The sequence below is a fragment of the Lontra canadensis genome, unplaced genomic scaffold (assembly GCF_010015895.1).
Source record: "Lontra canadensis isolate GAN:19392208 unplaced genomic scaffold, GSC_riverotter_1.0 scaffold1, whole genome shotgun sequence".
Classification (NCBI taxonomy): domain Eukaryota; kingdom Metazoa; phylum Chordata; class Mammalia; order Carnivora; family Mustelidae; genus Lontra; species Lontra canadensis.
Window position 1 is genome coordinate 116,126,788 of NW_022630995.1, and position 26,362 is coordinate 116,153,149.

Here is a 26,362-nt window from a genome sequence, read left to right on the forward strand (position 1 = left end):
TAAAAAAAAAAAGTGTGTTTTTGTTTGGTCACAAATGTGTGGTTTCAAAAGAGGGGAAATGTAAAAAATATTCTAAAGTTTAAAATGTAGGCAATGTTTAAACAGGCATTTAATACCCCACATAGAATACTTTCCCAGAAAAATACGTATATTTGAGGATAGAGGTAGGGTTGGAGGACTTGTAAAGAGCTTTTGTGTCCTATTGAGCTAAGAGCTGTGTTTTAAATCACATTTCAGTTGAACTTTTTCCTGCCTTAGGAGACCTGTTAGGCAGTGCATTGTTTCAGTGTATTCTGTAGTACAAATCACGTTTTGAAAATCACTCTGATACTCAACACCAAGAAAAGAGGACCTGAACAGACATTTTTCCAAAGAAGACCTACAGGTGGCCAACAAGACACATGAAAAGATGCTCAGCATCACTCATCATCAAAGAAATGAAAATCAAAACCACAATGAGATACACATTATACCTGTCAGAATGGCTAAAATAAATGAGAAATAGTGTTGGCAAGGATGTGTAGAAAAAGGAACCCTTGTGCACTGTTGATGGGGATGTAGATTGGTGCAGCCACTGTGGAACAGTATCGAGGTTCCTCCAAAAATCAGAAATACTAAATTATCCAGTAATTCTAATACCGGCTATTTACCCAAAGAAAACAAATACTAATCTTAAAAAATACATGCACCCCTATGTTTACTGCGGCATTATTTACAGTACCAAGATACGGAAGCAATCTAAGTTCAGTGGATCAATGGATGGAGAAGATGTGGCTGGCATATCAGGCTGGAGGGAAGAGGGCTTGGGAGACAAGTTGATCAAAGGTAAAGCCATTTTGGTTTTAGGTTGACCCTTACCCTAAAACTCAGCAGGAAAAGTGACAGGCTGGACATTCCTAAAATTGTTCCCTGTGAGTAATCCCACAATCCTAAAACAATGGAAAAACTAATTGCCTAATGTGAATGAGAAACCCAAAGTTAAAGTGTAAGCCCCTCCCCGTATGGTTACCTAATTTAAGGAAAATATATAGGGGGGCCTGGGTGGCTCAGTCAGTTGAGCAGCCTGCTCTTGATTTCAGCTCAGGTCATATCTCAGGAGCTGGCCAATGAGCCCTGCCTTGGGCTTCTTGCTCAGTGGGGAGTCTGCTTGAGGACGCTTTGTCTCCCTCTCCCTCTCCCTCTGCTCCCGCCCCCCGTTCTCTCCCTCTCCCAAATAAAATCTTAAAATAATTTATAGAAACCAATAGAGGCAAGGGAGAATCCTCTTCCTCTCCTGGGGAAGACAGCTACTTTGTCTATGAAGTAGCTCCTTTCTTGTATACTTAATCTTTTCCCCTTTCTCTAAATGGCTTGCTCTTGAATTCTTCCTTGTACAAAGCCAAAAACCCTCTTGGAAAGGGGCCTGAGGCCTTCTTGGGGCCTCAGCCTGTCCGGCATCATATATACAATGGTATATTACTCCTATGTAATAAAAGAATGAGATCTTGACATTGGTGACAACATGGGTTGACCTTGAGGGTATTAATGCTGAGTGAAATACATCAGACAAAGAACAAATACCATATGATTTCACTTACATGTGGAACCTAAAAACCAAAAATAGATGCAAATACAGAAAACAAACTGATGGTTGCCCAGAAGGGAAGGGTAGGGGGAATGGGCAAAAAGTTGAAGGGAAATGGGAAGTACAAGCTTCCAGTTACGGAATAAAGTCATTGAAATAAAAGGTACATAGGGAATGTAGCCAATGGTATCATAATAGCATTTAAAGTGACAGATGGTAGCTAGATTTGTGGTGAGCTTAGCACAGTGTAGAAAGTTGTCCAATCTCCGTGTACATCTGAAACCAATGTAACATTGTGTGCCAACTATACTTAAATCACTGCATGGCAAAATACAAATAATCTGGACAAATATAGAAGTTCCTATCACTTCCTGAAAGGGAATTATTGCTTTTTTGTTTTCAGATTTACTTATTTTATAGAGAGAGGGGGGTGATCAGGGGGAGGGACAGAGAATCTCAAGCAAATTACCTGCTGAGTACGGAGTCCGATGATGAGATCGGGCTCCATCTCACCCTGAGATCGTGACCTGAGCCAAAACCAAAAGTCGGACCTCAACACTCAACAAACTGACCCACCCAGGTGGCCCCTAAAGCTTTTAATTCTTTAAGTTATCTATACACCCAATGAGGGACTCGAACTCACAACCCTGAGATCAGGAGTCACAAGCTCCACCAACTGAGCCAGCGAGATGCCCCTTGTTCTTTTTTAATTTATCCTAAATCTCACTGTGGTCAGTGTAAATGAAATGATTTTGCTGACAAAACAAGCACTATAAAAAGTCAATTTCAACTTTTGCAAGCAAAGCATTTTATCATTTTTGAGGAAACTGATAAGGATACTCTGGGGGAGTTCAGCATTAATGCCATCCTTTCACTAATAGAATTTATTTGACAATCACTTGTAGAGTACAAATGGTACACTAACTCCAGTGCTAAGCATATTTCATATAATCTTCTAGAACCTAAGAGGTCAGGTGGGCCATACTGGCAGTATACAGTATACAGATGCAGAAGCTGAAACACAGAGCAACTGAAATGATTTACCCAGGGCAACAGCAAGAACCATACCAAGGCTTAAACTGTCAGCAGCCAGGGCTTCAGTCTGCCTTCCTAACCACACTGCACAATACCTCATTTTAAGAAGACTCATCCTTTCTATTTATAAGAAAAGCAAAATTAGGAATCAAAATGGTTGGATTCAAATTCCTGCTCAAGTCTGATGCCTTTCTTCTTGTTTCCTAAAGCACCATATATTTTATCTCTATTTTAGCACTTGAACTTGTACTGTAATTGCCTGCTTTCTGTCTCCTGTCTAGACAGTAAACTGTTCAACATTTTTAATTTAATGCTTAGCACGGAGCAGGCACATACTTCCTGAGAGCCTGAAAGCATGGTTCTAACAAGGTTTAGAACTTTAGGCAAGTTACTTGTCTCTGAGCTTCATCTGTAGGTTTAGAAATCCTCCTGCTTGTTTCCTAAAATTGTGAGGACAAGCTAAATTTGACACGTGAAAGCCCTTTGTCAAACAACCCTAACTGGTGAACAAAACCACCATTCAGAGTCTCTGGAAATTGTCCCAAGGGCATACAGCCAAATGAGGAAACATACAAGAAAATCTAAAACTCAGTAAATGCTGCACATTGAAGTTTGTGCCCTCTGAACCATTACCCACATCTTTCTTCCTCCTCTCAGCTCAAACCGTTTCACTCCGGGAGGGTGCCGCCAAGACCCGGAGCTCTCTTCCCTCAACTCCTAGTCTAGTAGAACTTTATGGCATCTTCCCTGGAGGGGCAGGCCACCAGCAGAGTAAAGATAATTATGTAACTATAAAAGACAGTGTAAATGTATATTTCCTTTCTACTTAACTGATCTGTAGAGCAATTTGTAGAAAACAATATATATAAATTGTATTTTGGGGTCTCTACCATATTTGCCATTAGCAGCACAAAGGAAGTAGATGGGAGCAAAGCTGAACTGGAGTGAAGAAATGACACCAGATGGTAACCTGAATTCACAGGAACTAATGAAAAGAACCAGAAAAGGTAAACAAAGTTAATAGAACTAATACTACAAATACATCTGTGTTCTCCTTCTCATAATTTAATGAAGAGGCATTAAATTATATAAAGTATTAATTATAACCAAGTATTGTTGAGATTGTAACATGTAGACATAATACACAAGGCAATAATAGCACAAAAAGGAAAAGAGCTACCTAAATGTAATGTTTCTGTATTTCACTAGCACTCTTTTTTTTTTTTTAAAGACTTATTTGAGAGAGAGGGATGCCTGGGTGGCTCAGTTGGTTAAGCATCTGCCTTCGGCTCAGGTCATGATCCCAGGGTCCTGGGATCAAGTCCCACATCAGGCTCCTTGCTTGGAGGGGAGGTTGCTTCTCCTGCCTGCCATTCGCCCTGCATGTGCTCTCTCTCTCTGACAAGTAAATAAATGAAATCTTAAAAAAAAAAAAAAAAAATTTGAGAGTGAGAGATGCACATGTGCAAGCATGGGGCGGGGAGAGGGAGAGAAATCCTCAAGCAGACTCCCCATTGAGCTCGGGAGCCTGACGTGGGGCTCAATCCCATTATCCTGAGATCATGACCTGAGTCGAAATCAAGAACCAGATGCTTAACTATCTGAGCCACCCACCAGCGGCCCTCACCAACACTCTTAAGAACAGATCTGTTAAGTCAATTATATTTCAATTAAAAAACACAGTAGCAAAAAAAAAAAAAGCAAATCTGCAGATTTTAAGTATTTCTCAAGCTCTCATATGCTGCTGCTGAGAATATAAAAATGATTCAGCTTCTTTGGAAAACAGTTGGCAGTCCCTCAAAATGTTAAACACAGATTTTACCATACAGCATCATTTCATACAAATGTTTCACACAAATATTCGTAGCAGCGTCATTCATAAAGCCAAAACATGGAAAATAACACAACTATCCCTCAGCTGATGAATGGATATGTAAAATGTGGTATAAACATAATGAGACATTATTTAGCAATAATATGGAATAAAGTACTGATAAATTCTACAATGTGGATGAACTTTGAAAACATGCTAAATGAAAGAAACCAGTTTTTAAAAATAGTATATTGTTTGATCTCATTTACATGAAATGTCCATAACAGACAAATCTGTGGAAACAGAAAGTTTATTAGAGAATGCATATGGCTGGGACATCATGGAGTTACAGCTAATGGGTACAATGGGGGGGGGTTCTAAAATTGTGGCAATGGTTGCACACTTCTGCAAATATACTAAATCCATTCAGTTGTATTTATTAGATAAATACAAATGTATGTATTAGATAGCTAATTCTATCCTATGTGAGTAATATACCAATAAAGCTGTTATCAAATTAAAAAAAATAATATCTAAATGTCTAATGACGGGGATTCTCCTTCACTAGCTTCCCATAACATAGTTCATGCCACATACGGACGCCACGGCATTGACCCCACCACCTCCAGCTGTAAGCCCACCACAAGAAATACAATCTTATACTTTCACTAACAATGATGGGAACTCTTGCCTCCTTAAAGCCTCTTAATGAGATTATTTTCCTTAGTGTCCTCAGCATTGCTGACAAGGACCACCTTTACTACCCATCTTGTGAATAAGATCCTTCCCTAAAAGCTTTCAAAGTGAGAATTTCCCATTCTGAGAGAACAAAAAAAGACTTGCCATGACCTCTTTTCTTCCAATTCTGCAGAGTGGGCTAAGAAGTTCTCTGAACTTGACTCTGGATCTGTAAGATGAAAATGATACCTACTTCCAGACTTGGTGGTTGTTTTAAGGGAAGTAGAAAATATGAAATTACCGAGCACCCTCAAGAGCCATAGTAAGAGTCTCACTACTGAGTATAGCTGTGGGGAGATTGTGGGGAGAAAGGCCTGTCTCCTTCTCCAAGCTTTGTCCCTTAGTGAAAGGCTCCATATGGACGTGATTGCTATCTTCCGCATCTGCCACTAGGTGGCACTTCTGGCTAACTCATATGAAGAACCAATGGCAACTAAGCCCTTGGAAGGAACCATAATGAGGATTGTACTCAGAAAAGCTAGCACTTGTGAAACGCTGAGCTAGGAAGCCATATTCCACACATATTTATTGGTGTGGCACCTACTAGGTGGCCATAGATTAAGTGAATTTTGAGAAACAAGAGGAAGAACCCAGAGTTGGGATGCAGAGTTGAAGAGAGAGGAGGTAAGGAAGAGTCAGGAGGTTGGGGTGGGATAAGAAGTTTCCAGGAGTAAGAAAATGCATGAATAAAAACACAGGAGAGTGGGTGCCTGGGTGGCTCAGTGGGTTAAGCCTCTGCCTTCGGCTCAGGTCATGATCCCAGGGTCCTGGGATCGAGAGCCACATCAGGCTCTCTGCTCAGCGAGTGCCTGCTTCCCCCTCTCTCTTTGCCTGCCTCTCTGCCTACTTATGATCTCTTTCTGTCAAATAAATAAATAAAAATCTTAAAAAACAACAACACAGGAGAGACTGTGGCCTGTTCAGGAACTTGAGATAGTTATAGATGCCTAGAGTGAAGTACACTGTGTATACAGAGCACTGGTGGGAAGGCAGGCTAGAGCTGCACAGGGGGCATGCCTGATAAAGGATCTGGGGTGTCTGATAACAATGAACTATGACTTTACTGCTTGATTTTCAAATCATCTTGATATATCATACTGTGGCTCTTCTTGCAAGAAAAAAAGCACATGCAGAACTACAGGGGTTCGTAGGTTTGGGACCTGTCAGTGCCAAGTGTGTGTATTTGCACTTACACATTAGCCACCCATCACATGGAGACACTGAGCCCTTGAAATCTGGGTAGTGTGACTGATTACATTTTATTTAATTCTATTTTTAAGATTTTGAGAGACAGAGCACACCAAGTGGGGAGGGCCAGAGGGAGAAGCCGACTCCCAGCTGAGTGGAGTGCCCAACTCAGGGCTACATCCCAGGACCCTGAAATCATGACCTGAGATGAAGTCAGATGCTTAACCCGCTGAGCCACCCAGGCTCCCTTATTTAACTGAATAGCCACAAATTGGGCAGCACAGCTCCATATTCTTTCTCCCACCACTGACATTTTCTCTCTTCAAAATTCTTCAAACACTAAACCTTACTATAGCATAAGGCTACCTTATTGAACAGTGCAGATATGGGGGGCGGGCAGTTTCCAGCCTCGAGAGTTCTGTGGGGTGGTGTGGATCTAGATACAAGAACAAGAACTGTTAGGACCTGATTTATTGAATGTGTGGATAAAGAGGAGGGATGAGGATTGCAGGCTTCTGCCTAGAAATCCTGGTGATAACATTGAGCCGTGGACTACAGGAAACAGTAATTTTCTTAGACATGCTGAGATTAATGAGCCAAAGATCACACAGGGAGATACAGACTACTAGACCAAAAAAAATGGCTGGGACTGGAATTGACCAGTTCCTGTAGGTCACGGAGAGATCTGGGCACCATCACATGAAAACAGAGCAGAAACCAAGGAGGTGATGGGAGTGTGTGCAGAGTGAGAACAGAGGACTACACTAGCACTGGAGGTGAGGGGAGTGTAAGAAATACAAGCAAAGGAAATGGGAAAGAAGCCAAGAAAAAGAAAGCCACAGTCTATCAGTTCACAACAGTTCTGAGGAGAAAGAAGTCAACAGTTTCAAATGCCATATAGAAGATTTAAGACAAATGGGCAGTTTCCATGGACATTTTCAATGAGAAAGTCATTTGACCTTTATTTGAGCAGTGGGAGTAGGAGAAGCACCACCTCAGCCAAGATGCTTATGAGAGAAAAACAAAATTCGGTCTTTTATGCACTATGTTTTGGGGTCACCTTGTTCTAACAGCCTAATCTAGAACATTATCAAAATATCTCATATGCAAAAACACAGTTCTGAAAGAGCAGGTGAACACAATGAATAGTGGGACTTTCACATTAATTCTTGAGTTCTTAATTTTATTTTTGAAAATATTACCATAAAGGGGTAAAGAACGTGAGGCCGGGTCAGCCAAATCCTCTGCTGTTGTTGATGGCTACTTGAAGTGCTTCTTCCACTCTTTCCATTGTAGAATATTTGGGAAGGTAGAGGACACTAATACACGTCTGTGCTCTTATGGGATCTTTTTCATTCACATTTTCAGGACAGCAAAATGTTATTTTCATGTTCTTTAAACCTTTTACTTGAATTCTGTCAGTTCCTGTAAGAAACACTGAGAAGAAGAATAAAACTGAGTGATCTGCTTCCCAGAGACCAAGACTTTTATAGAGGGGGAAAAATAAAGTGCTTATTCAAAACATTTACGGAGGGACCATGTGCAGAGTCCCACTTCAGCCTGCATCGGGCACTGACACGCTGTCCCTCAAGCAGCTTACAGTCTAGTTGGAAATATATTCTTGTGCAGAAAAAGAGAAATAGCAAGGGGAAAACAAAAGGGTGAGCCATCATGGAATTAAGTGCTTCCTGAGTGAAAATGCTGAGTGTGGTTCAGAGCAGGGAGAAAGAATCAGGCTGGGATGACCAGGGAGACTTTGGAGAGCTCAGAATTAAGCTGGATCTTTAAGAAGGGGAAGGTTTAGAGCCGCAACAAGGAGGTGGGTGAGGGTTTGAGGCAGGACAAGGAGCTTCAGAGAAAGCCTGGAGGTGGGAGGGCACAAGGTGAGCTCAATAATGTAGAGATGATGGAAATGTTTGGCTGAAATAATGATTTCCTATAAAGCAAAGATTGGAAAGTCAGGCTGGGCTTCTGGAGAAGCCTGATTATCTTCCAACATACATGTTATCCACAAAAAGAAGAACAAGAAGGTAAATGTTTCTCAAAAATAAGTATGGAAATTTTGGAAGAATATGAGAAAGTCGTTAAGCAAATTTGCAGGTAAACAACCAAGTAAGCATGAAACAGAGATCAAAATGTGGTAGGGGAGACACAAAGGGCTGGAGGCAATGACGTTGTAAAATATGGCCAATCCCATAAGGCCTGAATAATGGGAGTCACAAATACAGAAAGCAGACTAAATATCTAACTTGGATGGAGAACTGAGGGGACATCTGAAAGCAAGAGGCAGGGCTGAAATCACAAGAAAGATGACCCATATTAACATTTTTTTATGTTCACACAGGCTGGCAGAGAGAACATCCAACTGGACGTGGAGTGGCTCTTACACAAGGATTTGTGGCAAATGGTGTCTACAACAAACAAGGTTTAGGTATCCCACAAGAGAGACCTAAGATTCTAGATCACTCCTGATAGAATACCTACCAAGGAACTTTTTCTTTTCCTCCAAAGTCAATTTGTGTAAAGCCTTCCAAAACATCACTATGGTGGGATGTGAATTATCATATCCCTCTTCATAATGTGCATTCTAGAAAAAAAAAATACACATGAAAAAAACCATATTCAGGAAATAATAAACAAGAAATTCAAATTCAAACTTCTAGGCCTTTACGATATACCTTCTCAAAGGTTTCCCAGTCATAATCTGTATTTCCAATAATCACATCCTTTAGTTCTTCCGGATGGAAAAACTCAATAATATCCTTGTCACACACTTTGTAAAATCCTCTTTGGAATTCTTCATAAAGTGCCTTCACAGAGATGTTGAAGATGTAATTGACATATTTAGAAACATAGTCTCTCCTTTAATGAAACAAAAAATTATTTCAGCTTACTGCAGTACCCTGAAGGAAACTGGCAGGGGGCAGGAAGATGGGCAGAAAGCCAAAAATAAAATGAGAACTAAAACACCTAATTCAGTGCCAAAAAATAGCCATATGCACTTGACTATTTTTCATATATCTAACTTAATTGTCATACAACTCTCAGGGCAGATTCTTAGGACATTTTAGTAAAGAAAAGAAGTTTCTTGGTGAAGTTATATAATAACTCAAGGTCACACAGTTAAATGAAAGGACACAGATTAGAACAGAGAAAGTGTGGAAGTATAAAACCTAACGTGCTGATAGTGCTCTGGGAAACAGGCTTGAGAGATGGGAAAAATTTCCCATTTTATTTTATGGTCTTCCATACTGTCTGAATGTATGACAGTAGTTAATATTAGTATTTGTGGTTAAGCACAAATACAGAAGGGATTTCTACATCTAGCTATGATGGGATAGCATACCCCAAATACTCCCAATGAGAAGAACTAGAAAAAGCCAGAGAGTATACAAAAACACATCTAGCTCTAGGCTTCCAAACCTAAGATGCAAGAGGCCTCGGAAGTATTAAGAGAGAGGGGAAGCCCCCTGCAAAGTGAGCCCAGCATTTTACTTGCGGTTTTTCCCTCTGGGCCATTTGCTGATTCAGGGAAAGCGACTAGGCTAAAAGTAGTTGTGAAGAGGCAGAGAACCTCAGTATGTCTATCAGTGATAATATAGGTGAATTAGAATATTCATAAAATATACTACAGAACTGGAAATGTTCTATTTCTTGATCTGTATACTAATTTGTATAATTTTCTGTATGTCAGACTTCAAAGTTCTTTTTTAAAAATAAAGATGAAAAGATGGAAGAAAAATAGCTGGCTGGCTTACACCAGAATGTGCATCTGGTGGTATCTCTCTGCCACTCCGACCGACTATCAGTGGAATGTTCTCTCATCCCACACTGTGGCTTTAAAACAGAATCCTGTAAGGGCCTGAGAACTCAAGACACCACAGTACCATGTAGTAACATTATAAATACTAAGTGCCTGCCACAGACCAGTGGCTCTTCTAGGTACTAGATGTACCATGATGAACATGACTAGTCCTTGCCATCAAGCAGCTCACTGCAGGAGCTTATTCTGCAGTAGCTTATTTATTATTGGGGAAATACAGGCAAGCAGCAATCCTAAAGGTATGTAATGGGTGATATGAAAAGAAACAGTGAAACAGGTAAGGAGATAGAGACAGAAGTTAGTGGTATAAACCTAGACAGGACAATAAGGGAAGGCCTCTCTGCGAAAGCTATTTCCTTCCCTACCAGAATATAAACTCCAGGAGACACACACATACACACAATATACACCACCTCACTGTCATTAAAAAGTGATTAATTGGTAAGAACTCTAATACATTTTTAGAGCCCAGTGAAATAAACAGTGTATAAACAAAACAAATATTTCACTTCTCTGTACATACTTGTTAGTCTGGTCAACAATGACACAACTTCCATTAGGAATTAGGTCTATATCATTTTTGTCCCAATGCACCTGTAACCACAAATAAACTCAGATAGTATCTCCAAAACAATCCAAAGCAATTATCAACAAAAACACCTTAAAGCATACTGTTTTTCTCAAGATCTTATAAAAGTACGCATTTTTGTCATACAAACAAGGAATGTGCATGTAAAAAGTTACTATCTTATCATGCAGAATGAAAAATTAATTTTTACAAAAACTTGAATTATTTATTATACTGAAAAAATTGGGCAAATGCCACATTTCAATAGTCACTTTATATAATTAGACATAGTATGGTGGATTTGCAAAAACGGTCACAACTTCTTCCCAGCCTGGTATTCAAGCCCCTGTGCAGTGTGACTTTGCAATAGCTGTGCAACCCCCCAGCACCCCCACAAAAGGAGGACTTCGGTTCTTCAGCCTTGCATATGGCTGTGGCCATGTGAGCTACTCTGGTCAATAGGTTCTACTGTAAGTAAAAGCTTAAAAAGAAGCTTGTATGTTGAGGCTTGCCATCTCTTCCCACTCTTTGTAATCCTATGACAATTCTATAAAGACAAGCCTACTGGAGCACAAGAGACCCCCTAGAACAGAAAAGCTGTTTCAGCCCACATTCCATAACCCAGCCAACAACTGGGTATACGAGCAAGGCAGGTGTAAACCATTCAGCCCAGGCAAGTCGATTCAGGCCAGAAACTCAATGAATTGTGTTTAAGCCACTATGTTTAAGTGCTGTTACATAGAAAAATCTAACTGATAGGCCCAGCTCATAAAAAGTGAAGAAAAAAAAAACTTCTGCATTAATTCAGAAGTTTGTCCTTTTATTAAAGAGTGATATACCTAGAATCTGAAGATGTAAAGGATTAATATGGTTAAAACTGATCTGTAATCTGGTTATTATCATTACTCACATTAAAATAGATATAAAATACTTCTCCAAAGTCATCACCTTCATCATCCAGAAGCGTCTGCAAACTCCTAAAGAATAAATAATTTTATTTTTTAAAAGTCAGTAACTATAATCACTGGACACATCATCTAAATAAATGTCAAATGCAGGACTATTGTGAAGGTGGGAGGTCCGGTCACTAGTTTACAATGCCCATTTCTCTGTGCACTGATAGCCAGACCTCATCGACAGGCGTGAAGTTCCTGAGTATTTGCAATTCTGCAAGCTCTCTTCCCTTTATCCTACCTTCCTTTACTCAGTGGTTATAGGTTTCTTTTTTTTTTTTTTTTTTTTTATCATGAAAAAATTGTATTTAGATTTAGCCAGCTGGACTCAGTTTAGATGATCCCAATTTTGTTGGCAACATCCAAAGCATCATAGTCAGGGGCCAGCCGAACGTATGCCTTCTTCTCTCCATCAGGCCTGATTAAGGTGTTGACCTTGGCTACATCAATGTCATAGAGCTTCTTCACAGCCTGTTTGATCTGGTGCTTATTGGCCTTGACATCCACAATGAACACAAGTGTGTTGTTGTCTTCTATTTTCTTCATGGCTGACTCAGTAGTCAGGGGGAACTTGATGATGGCATAGTGATCAAGCTTGTTTCTCCTGGGGGCGCTCTTTCGAGGGTATTTGGGTTGCCTTCGGAGACGCAGAGTCTTGGGTCGTCGGAACGTAGGTGATGTGCGGATCTTCTTTTTTTTGTGACTGTGGACGCCTTTCAGCACCGCTTTCTTGGCCTTCAAAGCCTTTGCTTTGGCTTCGGCTTTGGGAGGGGCAGGGGCTTCCTTCTTAGCTTTCGGCGCCATCTTCGTAAAAGCTGGTTATAGGTTTCTATGGAAAAGGACTGATAACGTATCTGATACTGAAACTCATGCAAATCAGTGTTACCTTTATTTAAGCTTTTGAACTGTACCTACAGAAAAATAATCTCCTTTTAAATGTCAGGTTATCACTTAGGAAATTGGAGGAATGAGAAGGTCAGAGCACCTTCTCTGTATCTACTGTCCCAATATCATTAAGCTTAAGACAGATGTGACAATTAACTACCTTAACTGTTTCAAGACATTTGTGAGAATACAGGTTACACCAACATGGAGAGCAGCCAGTGTTTTTATATCTCCACCCTCTGTTGTCCTGTGGTACTTCATTTATATTTTTAAAGTCCTGGGGCGCCTGGGTGGCTCAGTGGGTTAAAGCCTCTGCCTTCAGCTCAGGTCGTGATCCCAGGGTCCTGGAATCGAGCCCTGCATTGGGCTCTCCACTCAGTTGGGAGCCTGCTTCTTCCTCTCTCTCTCTGCCTGCCTCTCTGCCTACTTGTGATGTCAAATAAATAAAATCTTCAAAAAAAGTAATAAAGTCCTATGTCTCATTGTGTTTGCTCATTCTCTCATGTAGTCATTCCACAAACATCTATCAAGCACCCAATGAGGCAGCAATAAGGGATGTAAAGCTGAGACATTACTGTCAATACACTGAGACTCGTAGGTAAGCTATGCAGATGGAAGCCTCCCTACAGCACAGTGAGCTGTGTGCAGAAACTCTGTAAGTGTCCATATACAGCCTTGGTCAACTCTTGCTAAAGGGATGTGTCACCAGGGAAGGCCTCTGGAAGGTGGAATCCAAGCTGACTATCCCCTCCCCCTGGATTTTTTATTACACAGTTGTGAAAAACACACCATATGTTATTCATTGTAGGTTTTGGAAGGGGGGCGGTGAGGAGAGGGAGTGATGGGAACTGGTTCATGATACTCTTGTCATTATCTGTCCATGTATATGGCTTATGCACTAATTTAGGGGTGTTTTTACAAAGAATACTTACAAAGAATACTTACAAAGAATACTTATGCACTAATTTAGGGGTGTTTTTACAAAGAACCTACCTCTTCAAACATTGCTAGTATCTTACACCTACCTGTATGGATACCTTCCCTACCCCATTTTTCTACCATCCCCAAAAATATGTCACAAGTAACAGTTGACATATGTTTAATTGTTAAATGTTTAATTAAAAAAGGGAGCGTTGTCCCCTTTTGTTAAGGTAGCTCATGAAGAACAGATAAATTCTTTAATCTTACTGCAGTTAAAACTTATCATCTTTCCTTCAATATTGGTAATTTTGATGTCTTTCTTAAGATTGTTCAGTGGGTTAAAGCCTCTGCCTTCGGCTCAGGTCATGATCTCAGGGTCCTGGGATTGAGCCCTGCATCAGGCTCTCTGCTCAGTGGAGAACCTGCTTCCCTTCCTCTCTCTCTGCCTGCCTCTCTGCCTACTTGTGATCTCTGTCTGTCAAATAAATAAGTAAAATCTTTAAAAAAGAAAAAAAGACTCCAAAAGCAAGGAAGATATTTGTCCATACTTTCAACATTTTTGCTTTACTATTTAAGTCCTTCACCCACATGAACCTGATTTCTGCATACGCCATAAGGCATCAATGATCATTTTTTCCCATATGCATGAACTGACAGTCCTGTTCCCATTAATCCAGTGTACTACCTCCAGCAAGTTCCATAAGCGCCTGGATCAGTGTCTGAACTCTCACTTTTCTTCCATTGAAAACCTGCACCCACTGTACTGTCCTCAATACAGCTTTCTGAAGATTCTGAAGACCTAAAAGCATGAGGAATACTGATACAGATTTAATGATCTTTACATTTATTAAGTTGATGTGTATTAAGTCTTCTCAGGCATAAGCATTATTTAGGTCATTTTCACTGTTTCAGTAAAAAAACAATAAATTTATCTCCTCCTTGCCCAATCTTGTGCTTCTGATGTTTTTCCTTATCTTATTAGTATAATTAGTAATAATGATTAATAGTTGGATGCTGGAGCCAGACTCTGTTCAATTCATGGTTCTGCACTATAGGGTGTCAGACAAGTTACCCAAACTGTGTTTGTTTCCTTACCTGTGAAGTGGGGATAATAATAATAGGATCAGGGCACCTAGATGGCTCAGTCTGTTAAGCATCTAAACTCCTGATTTTAGCTTAGGTCATGATCTCAGGGTCATGAGACTGAGCCCTGCAGGAGCTTGCTTTGAGATTCTCCCTCTCTCCCACTGGCCTGCTCAGTTAAAAAAAAAAAAAAAATCATACTACCATTCTCATTCTTTTAAAAATCTACATAGGATTTCATTGCATAAATATACCAAAAGTAAGTAATTCCCTTATTAAAGAACATGTAGGTAATTCCACAGATTATGAATGATGTAATGTAATATACATTAGTATGGAAACAGCCTTGCATGATTCTATTATTTCTGAAATTAAATGTCTAGAGATAAAACTGCTAGGCTAAAGTGGCAAATACATTTCTGATTCAGGTAAGTACTATAACACTGTTCTCTGAAAAGGAATCACCAACTCATACGTCCACTACCAACCCCTGAAATTAGAGCAAACCTTTTCCCAAACCCTGGCAAACACCATATAGCATCAGTATTTCCAACCACTGTAAATGGGCAGCAGATTGGCCTCTGATTTTCATCTGCATTCCATGAGCACTGGGGAGGTGAAGCCATTCTGTTACTCCTTTGTGGGTTAACTTCCTTTCTATATGTCCATTTTTCTTATGGATGTTGAGGAAACTCAACACCCCTTTCTATTACCAGGATTTTTTGTGAGGTGGTAGCTTGGCTTTTTAACCTAGAAGTAAGTTTTCACTTTAAAGGTGAGGAGAAGAAACAAGATTTAAAACAAACGTCACTTGCAAATTCACACCAGGGTATAACTTATGCTCTGCCCATAACGGTTTCTACATAAGGTTCAAAGATTAATATAAGCATTAAGGACCAATCATAGGGGAAATCGACTTCTCTTAATTTGAAAAGTTAAATTATTATCTAACAGTTCTTCCCAAAATAATACTTGACCTAAGGTACCTAGAATGTTGCTGCTGAACATGAAAATGCTTTTGGGTGGGGAGGTGTGTTTATTTACAGGCGTACCTTGGAGTTACTGCAGGTCTGATTCCAGACATTGCAATAAAGCAATTATCCAAGCAGACACAAGTCAAAAAGAATTACTTGGTTTCCCAGTGCATTTAAAAGTTATGTTCACACCACACTACAGTAAGTGTGTAACAGCATTGTCTTAAAAATGTGCATACATTAATTTAAAAATACTTTAATGTTCAATCATCAAGTAGTTTCACTTACTTGTGGAACATAATGAATAGCACGGAGGACATTAGGAGAAGGAAAGGAAAAATGAAGGAGGGGGAAGTCAAAGGGGGATACGAACAATGAAAGACTGTGGACTCTGAGAAACAGACTAAGGGTTTTGGGGGGATGTAAGCCTGGTGGTAGATATTAAGGAGGGCACATACTGCATGGAGCACTGGGTGTTATACATAAACAATGAATCCTAGAATACTACATCAAAAACTAATGATGTACTATATGGTGACTACCATAATAAAAAATAATAAAAAAATAATAAAATAAAAATAAAAATACTTTAATGCTCACCATCCTCTGAGCTCTCAGCAAGTTGTAATCACTGATCACAGATCACCATAACAAACAGAATAGTAACGGAAACATTTGGAATACTGTGACAATTACCATAAATATGACAGAGAGACCCTAAGTGAGCAAATGCTATTGGAAAAATGGCTTGCTTAAACACAGGGTTGCCACAAACCTTTGACCTATTAAAAAAAACTATTTTTTTTTTTATTTGACAGGGAGAGAGAGATCACAAGTAGGCAGAGAGGCAGGGGGAAGCAGGTCCCCCACTGAGAGCCCAATGCGGGACTTGATCCCAGGACCCTGAGATCATGACCTGAACCGAAGGCAGAGGCCTAACCCACTAAGCCACCCAGATGCCCCTGTAAAAAACACTACTATCTATGAAGCACATACTATCTATGAAGCACAAGGTAATGAAACGAGGTATACCTATATCTAAATATGTATTATGTAGAGTTCTAGAAAAAGAACTATGCTACTTACTTTCCCAAAACAGGACTCAGTTCTTTTAAGTCTTCCAATGATGGTGTTTGGTTCAAAAGTTTCTTAAACAGGGCCAGTGGAAAAGGGATGTTGGCAACATTGAAATTGAATAGGGAAAGTCCACAAAGAACCCCGAAGAAGAAATATCTCTTCTTCTCAAATTTAGGCTGAAAAGAGAAAAAAAATTTAATGTCTTTTAAATTTTACAAGTAAAATGGAATATTCATATTAGCTAAACCTTTTCTCCCTTTCACAAAGTCAAATCACAAATTAAAATCAAAAAGGTTGCGGGGCCCCTGGGTGGCTCAGTCAGTTAAGCCTCTGACTCATGATTTTGCTCAGGTCACGATCTCAGGGTCGTGAGATGGAGCCTGTCGTCAGGTTCCACTCTCAGTGGGAAGTCTACTTGAGATTTTCTGTCTCCCTCTCCCTCTGCCCTTCCCCCTGCTGGCTCACACACTCTCTCTCAATAAACAAAATCTTAAAAAAAAAAAAAAAAAAAAGTAAAGCTTGCGATAAGAATATTTAGGGTTTATGTGCAGTCATTAAGTCAAGTTAAATCTCTGCCACAGGGACACTAATAGAACCACATCAGAACCACACTAATAGAACCCTCATAAACTAGTTTTCACTTTCTTTTCATGCTTTCAAAAGAAAATTTGAAAAGAAATTTTCAAATTCACAAGGAAAAATAGAACTGAGCAAAAAAATGGGCACCTGGGAAAGGAAGGGTTCCTTTTTATCCAAACATTCTATTAATGGCCAAAAACATACACTGTTTAAGTTTTCCTGTGTGGGCAGAATTGGGAACACAGGGAAAGGGGACTCCATTTTATTTTATTTTATTTTATTTTATTTTTAAAGATTTTATTTATTTATTTGAGAGAGAGACAGTGAGAGAGAACATGAGCGAGGAGAACGTCAGAGGGAGAAGCAGACTCCCCATGGAGCCGGGAGCCCGATGTGGGACTCGATCCTGGGACCCCGGGATCATGACCTGAGCCGAAGGCAGTCGTCCAACCAACCGAGCCACCCAGGCGTCCCAAGGGGACTCCATTTTAAAGAAAATAATCACCTTATTAAAACTGAAGGCTATTTCCATAATTATATGTATCAATAACTCCTCTCCTAAAATGAAAATGTCTAGACAACCTAATTTCCAATGGTGTATGACGTGCCTTTTCTGTGTTGATAACTGTAAGCAAAAAGGAGAAGACTCACCCTGACAGGAAACCACATGTAGGAAGCCTCCTCAGGATACATGAACATCCCATATTCTGGCCGGGTCATCTCCTCAAACAGACAGTGGAAAAACTCTACCTTGACTCCTCCAGAGTCATGTCCAATTTCTCCACTAAATGAAACCTGAAGAAACACAGCAAATAATATATCACTTCCAGGGCTCTGTATTGCTATGTATTAAGACTCACTTAATAATCATAAGAGTGAACATTATTTATGGACCCAAGTATTTGGTAAGCACTAAGCATCTTACTCGTTTAATCTTCACAGTAATTCTATGAGGCGATGAGCTTCAAGAATTTAAATACTGGGGCACCTGGGTGGCTCAGTGGGTTAAAACCTCTGCCTTCGGCTCAGGTCATGATCCCAGGGTCCTGGGATCAAGCCGTGTGTCGGGCTCTCTGCTCAGCAGGGAGCCTGCATCCCTTCCTCTCTGTCTGCCTCTCTGCCTACTTGTGATCTCTGCCTGTCAAATGAATAAAATCTTAAAAAAAAAAAAAAAGAACTTAATAAATATTAACTTCCCAAGGTCACACACAGCGAAGGGGTGCAGCCTAGATTTAATCCTGTATCTGTCAAGCCTGTTACCTTCAGCTACTAAGCTGACCTCAATTGGCATCATTATTATGTAATAAGGAACATTAAGTTAAATGAAAATAAACATAAAGAAATAAATAATAGTTGGATTTTCAAAGGCTGAAAAACCAGAGCACGCACAAGTTACCTACTGGCTTCGTTGTTTACTCCTTGAGAAGGCACCCAGGGACACCAATCTCTTCCTAGGATGATTCCACCATAACCCATCTTTGCTCCTTCAAATACTCACTCATTCCTGCCCTTCATTCTTAGAATCCCTCACTTCAGTGTACAAATGTGTTGAGTTTTCCCTTACTCTTAAAAGAAGAAAATCTCAACACCACTGTCTCATACAGTGAATACTGGCTTCCACTCTAGGTCACCAAATTCTGGAGAATCAGGTACACCAACTTCCAAAACTATTTCCCTACTTAAGTGCTCTCTTCAAGAGGACCAAGAACCTGTGAACCCCTGAATTCCGAGGACCGTTTGCACGTCTCCTCTCCCTGATTTCATGAGCTCATTTTACACTTCTGATCCCCTCTTCTTTCTTCACACTGTTTTCTCCCTTACTTTCTCTTATGAAGCATTAACTAGGTTTTTTATTTCTCTCTTCTTTTTCCTGCTACTTTAATACGAGAAATTCTTGCAGTTCTGCGCTAGTTCCACCTTTCCGCTTTCCCTGGATGCTCGATTTCTCTTTAAACTTCCCCTACCACCTGCAGCCATTTAACCCTCCTCTCCACTCTACCTTCTCTCTGACTGACGCACACTCCTGTGCAAAGGCCTGCTCAAAGTTGCCTTCAGGATGTTCCATGGCACTTCCCCAAAAGCTCCTTTTACTGCTTTAAATGGATGGATGCTTCTTCTATTTTCTAGAGATGTGCGTTTCAAACCTCAGTAAATTACTCAAAATCTTTAGAAGACGAGGTATTGGGGCACCTGGGTAACTCAGTCAGTTAAGTGTCCAACTCTTGGTTTTAGCTCAGGTCATGATCTGAGGGTCCTGGGATCAAGCCCTGTGTTGGGCTCTCTCCTCAGTGTGAAGTCTGCTTGGGAGTCTCTCCCTTTCCCTTCCCCTTTGTCCCATCTCTCTAAAAAAAAATAAGTAAAATCTAAGTTGTCAAATCCTTACTCTGTCCCTTCCCATGGGCAAGGTTCTTCATCTCACAGAGCCTCAGTTTTCTCACGAGATTATCAGAAAGATTAAACAGAAAAACATGCAAAACGCCTCTCACAGTCTTGAAAATGGTGGCTGCTCATCAAATGTTACCTAAATGTTTAAAAGGGATGATGAACTATAAAAGTGGAACTAAAATAACTCAGTGGGCTGGCTTGCCATCACAGGTTAAGATTCACATAATGAGTTTGTTAGATTTTTAAAAACTACCTATATGCAAAAATATGTGGCAATGCTACCTCTAACCACAAACCCCAGTGCAACATACTTTTAAAAATAGTGTCTTGAACTTGAGTCAAGTCATTCTTTAATCTGAGTAGGAGACGTGATAAACTAAGGTCTATCAAAACATTCTAATAAATATCATCAGGCAAATCTTTGTCATGATTAAGTGGAAAGTCTGGAGCCTAACAGTTGGGCCCAAATCCTGGCTCTGATACTTCTCAGCTTGGATTGCTCTTGGGTAAGTCACCTAATCGTTCTGTACCTCAGTTTCCACATTAGCAAAACAAAGGAAAAACAGAACCTTCCATGCAGTGTCACTGAAAGGGTTACATAAATATTTGTGAAGCATTCACAGTGTTCTTGGCACAAGGAAAATGTTCACCAGATTCACTAGATATTATTACTATCCTGTGTCCAATATCTACTAGTAAGACAAGTTATAGAATAACTAAACCAGAGATCATTTATGTTCAGAACATGGGGCTTTCTAAAATAATACCCTCAAAAAACTACAGTTAATAAAGAGGAAGTTCTCTTTTCCACAAAGCAATCTGGGTACATATATGAGAGCAGAAACTAATCCTCAAATCTCTGTGTCAACCTGATCTCACTGGAACCCTCCCCAGGGGGTGACTAACTAGGCTGGGTCAGGCCTCAGGAAGGACTGGACCTCTTACGGGTAGTTCTGGAATTTTTAGCTGCCAGGCTGGGGAGGACAACCCTTTCAACCGCTGCTCCTCAGCCCGAGGGCAACTAAGTGCCCGCAGCTATTCCCAGGTATTCACAGCTACATGGGGAATCGGGGCAACACTCCATGGCAAAGGGAAATTCTTTCTTCTCTTCAAGACCCACTGTCCATCCTTTTGTTTTCCTTCTCTCAGCAGCAAAAATATTGAGAATTATACTTTACCATTAACTCTCTCCTCAGATCTTCATTCTCAAACTGATTTAGGTGACTCAAAACATCTTCAATCAAGTGACTCCTTCTAACTGTTAGATTCAAAGTGGGCAGCAAAGCTAATTCAGACCCTCCTTGTTCCACAATTCCAGCCAACCGCATACATGCTCTAAATTTCTTCTCCTAGGAAAAGAGAAATGTTTCACTCACTTCACCATTTGCTCTAAGTGGGAATTTGGTTCCATTTATTATGAGTGCTTGTCACGTTCATGAACAGAGCCTTATTTACGTAAGACACTGGAGAGAAGCCATCCATTCAGCATTCACCCTCTGTGAGCCAAGAAACACCTGGAGGATGAAAAATTTTGTGGAGCCAACCAGTGTAAGCAGGAAAGTGACCAGGTGTGGCCTCCACTGGTCCACTTTATCTGGCAACAATTATTAATACTTCAGCTACCAAAGCTAACTGCCATCATTAGGTTAAGAGAATGATTAGCAAGCACTGAAGCAGTGTGCTGAACATAACCTCCTCATTTGGAAAAGAAGTTCAGAAAGAAAGTATGCTGCAGGAAACTTCAGGAATGAGACCCCTTTAAAGATATCCTATGCTAGGAGAAAAACCCAATGAGAGATTTTAGGGCACAGATAATCTAAAAAGTTATGTATGAGACAGAAAGACAGATGCGTGCGCACGCACACACACACACAGACTGTCTATCTGACCAAACGGCAATTCAAGTCTAAGGCTCTCAGCACAATGAACAATCAAATACTAGGTCCATAAAATTATCACTGGAGGCCTGCTAAAAATTAAGAGAGGAGTTGTAAGACTTGAAGGAAAATAAAGTTCTTGTATCTTTTTTCCTTTCATATTTCCTTTGTTAAATATTTCATCAATGGTCATATTTATAAATCAATTTCCCATTTTGTTTTATAGTGGTTAACTGCATTATATAAAAGTATCCAATGTTATGACCTATATTTGAATATGATTTGCACATATACATATCCAGATGCATATATAAAAGCAGTAACAAGAGCAGCGCTCTTGTGCGCTTTCATTTCCGGAGGCATTTTCGATAGTTCAGTTTTAAGTTCAAAATAACTTTTTGGATATGTTGACAAATAGAACCAACTCACCCGATGACAGGTCACTGAAAAGAGGACACTTTTAACAAACCTTGATCATGGCACCATTAGACTACCAGCCATCTATGTGTGTCCGCATTTCAAGAGTCCTCTGTCCCCTCTATTCCCACTGCTCTGTTTTTTAATTAGTCTGGGCTCCTTAAATATGGGTTTGCTAATCCCAACCAAGCCCAAGTCTACTATGCCTCTTTTGGTGCTGTACAGAAGACCTGTATACAGGGCCCAACCTCAAGGCAAAAGCCCCACAAGCTAGAGGAGCTGTCCATGCTGCTCTCTCTTCCACTGCTAAGGCCCTAATGTGCCTCAAAGCCAGGCCAATCCAAATTACAAGTCTTTCTTGCCACCTTTGGTAGTCTAAGCTCCATCAATATTATAACCATTGTTTTCAATGTTATCAACCCCCAACATATTGTATACTTATATAAGGCATTTATCATCTGATTTGTTAATGAAGACAAAGAAATAGGCATACATACCTGTATTTTTAAAAGTGAATCTGCATACAGTAGTTTGACTTTCGACAGAATATTAAAGATAAATGGAAAATGACTGAATATGACAGGATACTGAGTGTCTACTGAAGTGTCCTAAAAATGGAAATGGCAAGAATTCTGACAAATGAAAGAACAGAGAAATCTTACACCTTAACTCACAGCCTAAAATCCCTGATACTTAGTTTAAGGTCTCAGTTCTTCTGGCAGAAGCAATCCAAATTGCTGGTCAGTAGTACTTAGATACCTAAAATTCTAATAAAATGTTTTGTGTGTATCAATGAGAGATATCTAAACCTAGTACTTAAAAATAAATAAATAAAAATTGAGCTAGTATTTTTCAGTGCTCATTTAACTTAGCAATCAATTGTAAACTCTAGACACTTTCCCAAAGAGTTTGTTCTGCAGCAATGTGCACTTTCAAAATGTGAATTAGTTCAGATGCACTGAGGAAAATAGGTGAATGATATAATGTGGATAGGTGCTGAGCTCGTACTTGACTTCTGCCAGTTAAGGGTCAATGTGCTAGGGGCAGAATTCCAACATTCAGAGAGAAGGAAAAAAAGCTCAGGTCAGCTGCTGAACTGGCAGGAACAGCCCTTCAGCTTTAATTTCAGAAAATAAAAAAAGGACACACCCAGAGCCACCATCAAAGTTGCAGCCCCATTCGGCTTGCTGGCACCTGGTGAGTCATGATGCCTTGTACGCCCACCTAAGAAAGCCCCACTCCCATCTGCGCCATCTCAGTACCACCAATTCTCTCATTAGAGTGTGAGTACATTTCTACCCTCTTGTTTGGTGCATTTTCATATTCTTGTGGTGCTCTCCAAGAGCTGCTTACCTGTTGATCCAAGTGATCTAAGGTAGTGACCACTTTTCTATGAGGGCTCTGGCTACAAAACTGCATTGGTTTTGAGGGGACTATCTCACTTTTCCTGTAAGCCCTGTTATTTCTTCTGAGCAATTTTGCAGGGTACAAGGATTGGAAACCCATGCATAAGAGTTACAGCACAAATACCTACATTAACTCACTCCACCCTCTGATCATACCCTAATAGGGTGACTGGCTGGTTTGGTTGGTAGAGCATGCAACTCTTTAGCTCATGGGTTGTGAGTCTGACCCCTCACACTGGGTGTACAGATTAGTTTTAAAAAATAGAATCTTTACTAAATAAATAATAAACACGCTATACTTACAGAGTTAATTTTCCAAGCAGACCTTCTGTATGCATCCCCATAAAAATCAAGCCAGTGCGTAAGCTCGTTTACTTTGAAAATATTTTCAGGTAGTTGACAAACGGCCTGGTTTACCTTTAATAAAATATGGCCCATGAGAAAGTTTTACATATATAAAGACAATTCTGCTTTATGGCTGTTGATTAGATTATCAGCATAAACATCAAATTAAACACTCTTTTTCAATGACCAGAATAAAGTTCTATCCAATTCCTCCACTGGCCAAGGCCCAAATTTTCAGGAACATAAAGAATACCTACAATTTAATAGCAGAAATTGATGATATGATGATAAACTTACTTGTACTTACTTTTAATTCATAGAAAAGCTTTAAAGAATTTTAGGTCCAAGGAAAAACACAGCCTAAAATCACAGCCTAAATCCAAAGTACTCTGGGGCCCAATGTATCATGTCCTGTTCTTCAGAGCTTAACAATATACCATTTACAGACGTCTCCCTCTGATAGGGGATGTGTGGAACACCCCCCTCCTAAACTGGGGGGGGGTGTCTTCCAGCCTTCATCGCCCAATGACCAGGGGTATCACATGGACACCCTACAAGAGCACTAATCATCAGTCAGTGAAGACACTGATAATGACACTACATGCTTTGGACGTGAGTGACAGTAGGTACTTGACATAGATGGGCACAGTCCCCGCCTAAATGACTCACTCTCAAGACATCCTCTAAAAGCTCCTCTTGGCTTCCATTCACCTGGAATATTGTATTAACCCTGACCTAGACCCTAGATGATCCAAACCTCCAGCACCACCACCCAGAGCATCATGAAGATATTTCAACTCCATGATATGGTCCGCTGGAACCTGCTGATCTCAGCCTTGCACATCCCCAGTTGTGGAAAAAGTGGGTGTTTTATCCTTGTGGCTTCCTGTGGTCTCGCTCCTGAGCTTGGGGAGGGAGCCTGACAAATAATCTAATGTCACCGTTAAGAGTCAAAGGATAAAGCAGGATTTCTTGAGGATTCTTGTTACTGCTTCAGTATTTCTCAGGATTCCTTTTTTGCAAGTGGAAAAAGCTCATGAGAATATACTTTCCTATACTTTTTGGTAAATTTCTCAACTTCTCAAAACTCAAATTATTTTTTTTATTAATCTTTCTCTTTTGTACAAAACCTTTAAAAGTAGCCAGAGATGAAGGCCACTGATTTCAGCAGTATGGCAGAATTCTCTTTTTTTAAAGCAGTTTGGCAGATTAGGTATCTTTATTCGCTGAAAACAATCAGAAATACAAGATGAAGTATAAACAGATATTTTTAATGCAACACCAAAATTGTAAGTAGATATGAAATAACCAGGTCAAAAATGAGGTGAAAGTGGCATTTGCCTTCAGAGTATTTGCCAAACCTGGGGAACTTAACTTCAGTCTGCAATGCTTGGGGCTTTGGGGAACGGAGACAAAACCCAGATTCTGTTCAAATTATGGGGCCAATGATAGAAAACCATCTCATAAATCAGGCATCCAAAAGGGCTAAACCATCAGAGTGAGGGTAAGCTAGAAATGAACAGTCCACCACCGTACCTTGACACCAACTCCAGGAAGCAAACCGCAGCTAGTCAAAATGGTGCCAAGTTGCAGGGGAAAAAAGTCACCTACAGAATTTGCAATCACAGAAGCACTTTCCTGAAAATTCACACACCATATTCAGACCACACCTGGAGATCTGAAGAGCTTCAAGCCAAGAATTTAATTTAACTGTAGTACCTAACAGATGTGGTGTCTCTAGGAACCTGGTACAAGAAAATCTTCCTGGAGAAACACAGCCCTCAAAGAATTCCAGAAGATAATGTTCCAAGGAAAATGTGTGTGTGTGTGTGTCTCTCTCTCACACACACACACAGTCACTAAACACAAAAATGAAAGCACACATGAGGAAGATTCAGCAGAAGCAAGAGGGAAAAGCTGACCTGTAATGACTTCAGATACCAGAGGTATGATGCATATGGATTTAAATAAGCAGAAGGAAAGCTTGAAAATAAAAGAATCAGATACCATAATACTGACCAACAAAAAATTTTCAAAGAAACGAACTTCTGGAAGTGGAAAACATAATACTTGGAATGAAAACCCAAAGGGCAGTTTTATTATCAGACAAAAATCACTAAAAGGAAATTTCATGGACAGAAAAATATGGCTAAAGAAGTCATTCAGAATGGGATGCACTCACACGGAGAGATGGATAAGAGACATGACAGATAAGACTGAGAAAGTCAAACATACAAATTAACTTGAATTTCAGCAGGAAAAGAGGGAGTCAGTTATTTGCAAGGATTTAAAATGTTTAATATTTAGGAACAACCTTTACCTATAAGGGTTATTTTCAAAAACTCTACAGTAAACATCCTATTTAATAGTGATATTCAAATTCTTTCTTTAAAATCACAAACAGGGGCACCTGGGTGGCTCAGTGGGTTAAAGCCTCAGCCTTCAGCTCAGGTCATGATCCCAGGGTCATTGGGCTCTGTGCTCAGCAGGGAGCCTGCTTCCTCCTCTCTCTCTCTCTCTCTCTCTCTCTGCCTTGCCTCTCTGCCTACTTGTGATCTCTGTCAAATAAAAAAATAAAATCTTGGGACGCCTGGGTGGCTCAGTGGTTTAAAGCCTCTGCCTTCGGCTCAGGTCATGATCCCAGAGCCCTGGGATCGAGCCCCGAATCAGGCTCTCTGCTCAGCAGGAAGCCTGCTTCCCTCTCTCTCTCTGCCTGCCTCTCTGCCTAACT

At 40.2% G+C, this 26,362-nt stretch overlaps 2 protein-coding genes across 3 annotated transcripts in view; both read right to left on the minus strand.

Annotated features, from left to right (window-relative positions):
* Window positions 1-7,500: 7,500 nt before the first annotated feature.
* Window positions 7,501-26,362, minus strand: part of HERC5 (HECT and RLD domain containing E3 ubiquitin protein ligase 5) — a 42,263-nt gene continuing 23,401 nt past the window's right edge. Inside the window, exons 14-23 of one of the 2 annotated variants that reach the window (XM_032861843.1) lie at window positions 23,590-23,703; window positions 22,378-22,488; window positions 20,765-20,935; window positions 17,853-17,996; window positions 16,632-16,798; window positions 11,640-11,706; window positions 10,685-10,755; window positions 9,017-9,200; window positions 8,823-8,925; window positions 7,501-7,775 (exon numbers count right to left, since the gene is read on the minus strand). In XM_032861843.1, coding sequence (XP_032717734.1) covers window positions 7,570-7,775; window positions 8,823-8,925; window positions 9,017-9,200; window positions 10,685-10,755; window positions 11,640-11,706; window positions 16,632-16,798; window positions 17,853-17,996; window positions 20,765-20,935; window positions 22,378-22,488; window positions 23,590-23,703 — 1,338 coding nt within the window. In that variant the 3' untranslated portion in view covers window positions 7,501-7,569. The remainder of the gene's footprint in view (window positions 7,776-8,822; window positions 8,926-9,016; window positions 9,201-10,684; window positions 10,756-11,639; window positions 11,707-16,631; window positions 16,799-17,852; window positions 17,997-20,764; window positions 20,936-22,377; window positions 22,489-23,589; window positions 23,704-26,362) is intronic. The other variant, XM_032861851.1, reaches the window with a different exon arrangement.
* On the minus strand, window positions 12,016-12,492 carry LOC116870246 (60S ribosomal protein L23a). The gene has a single exon (XM_032861864.1). It carries the CDS (start codon window positions 12,484-12,486, stop codon window positions 12,016-12,018), a length of 471 nt encoding a protein of 156 aa, XP_032717755.1. The 5' UTR covers window positions 12,487-12,492.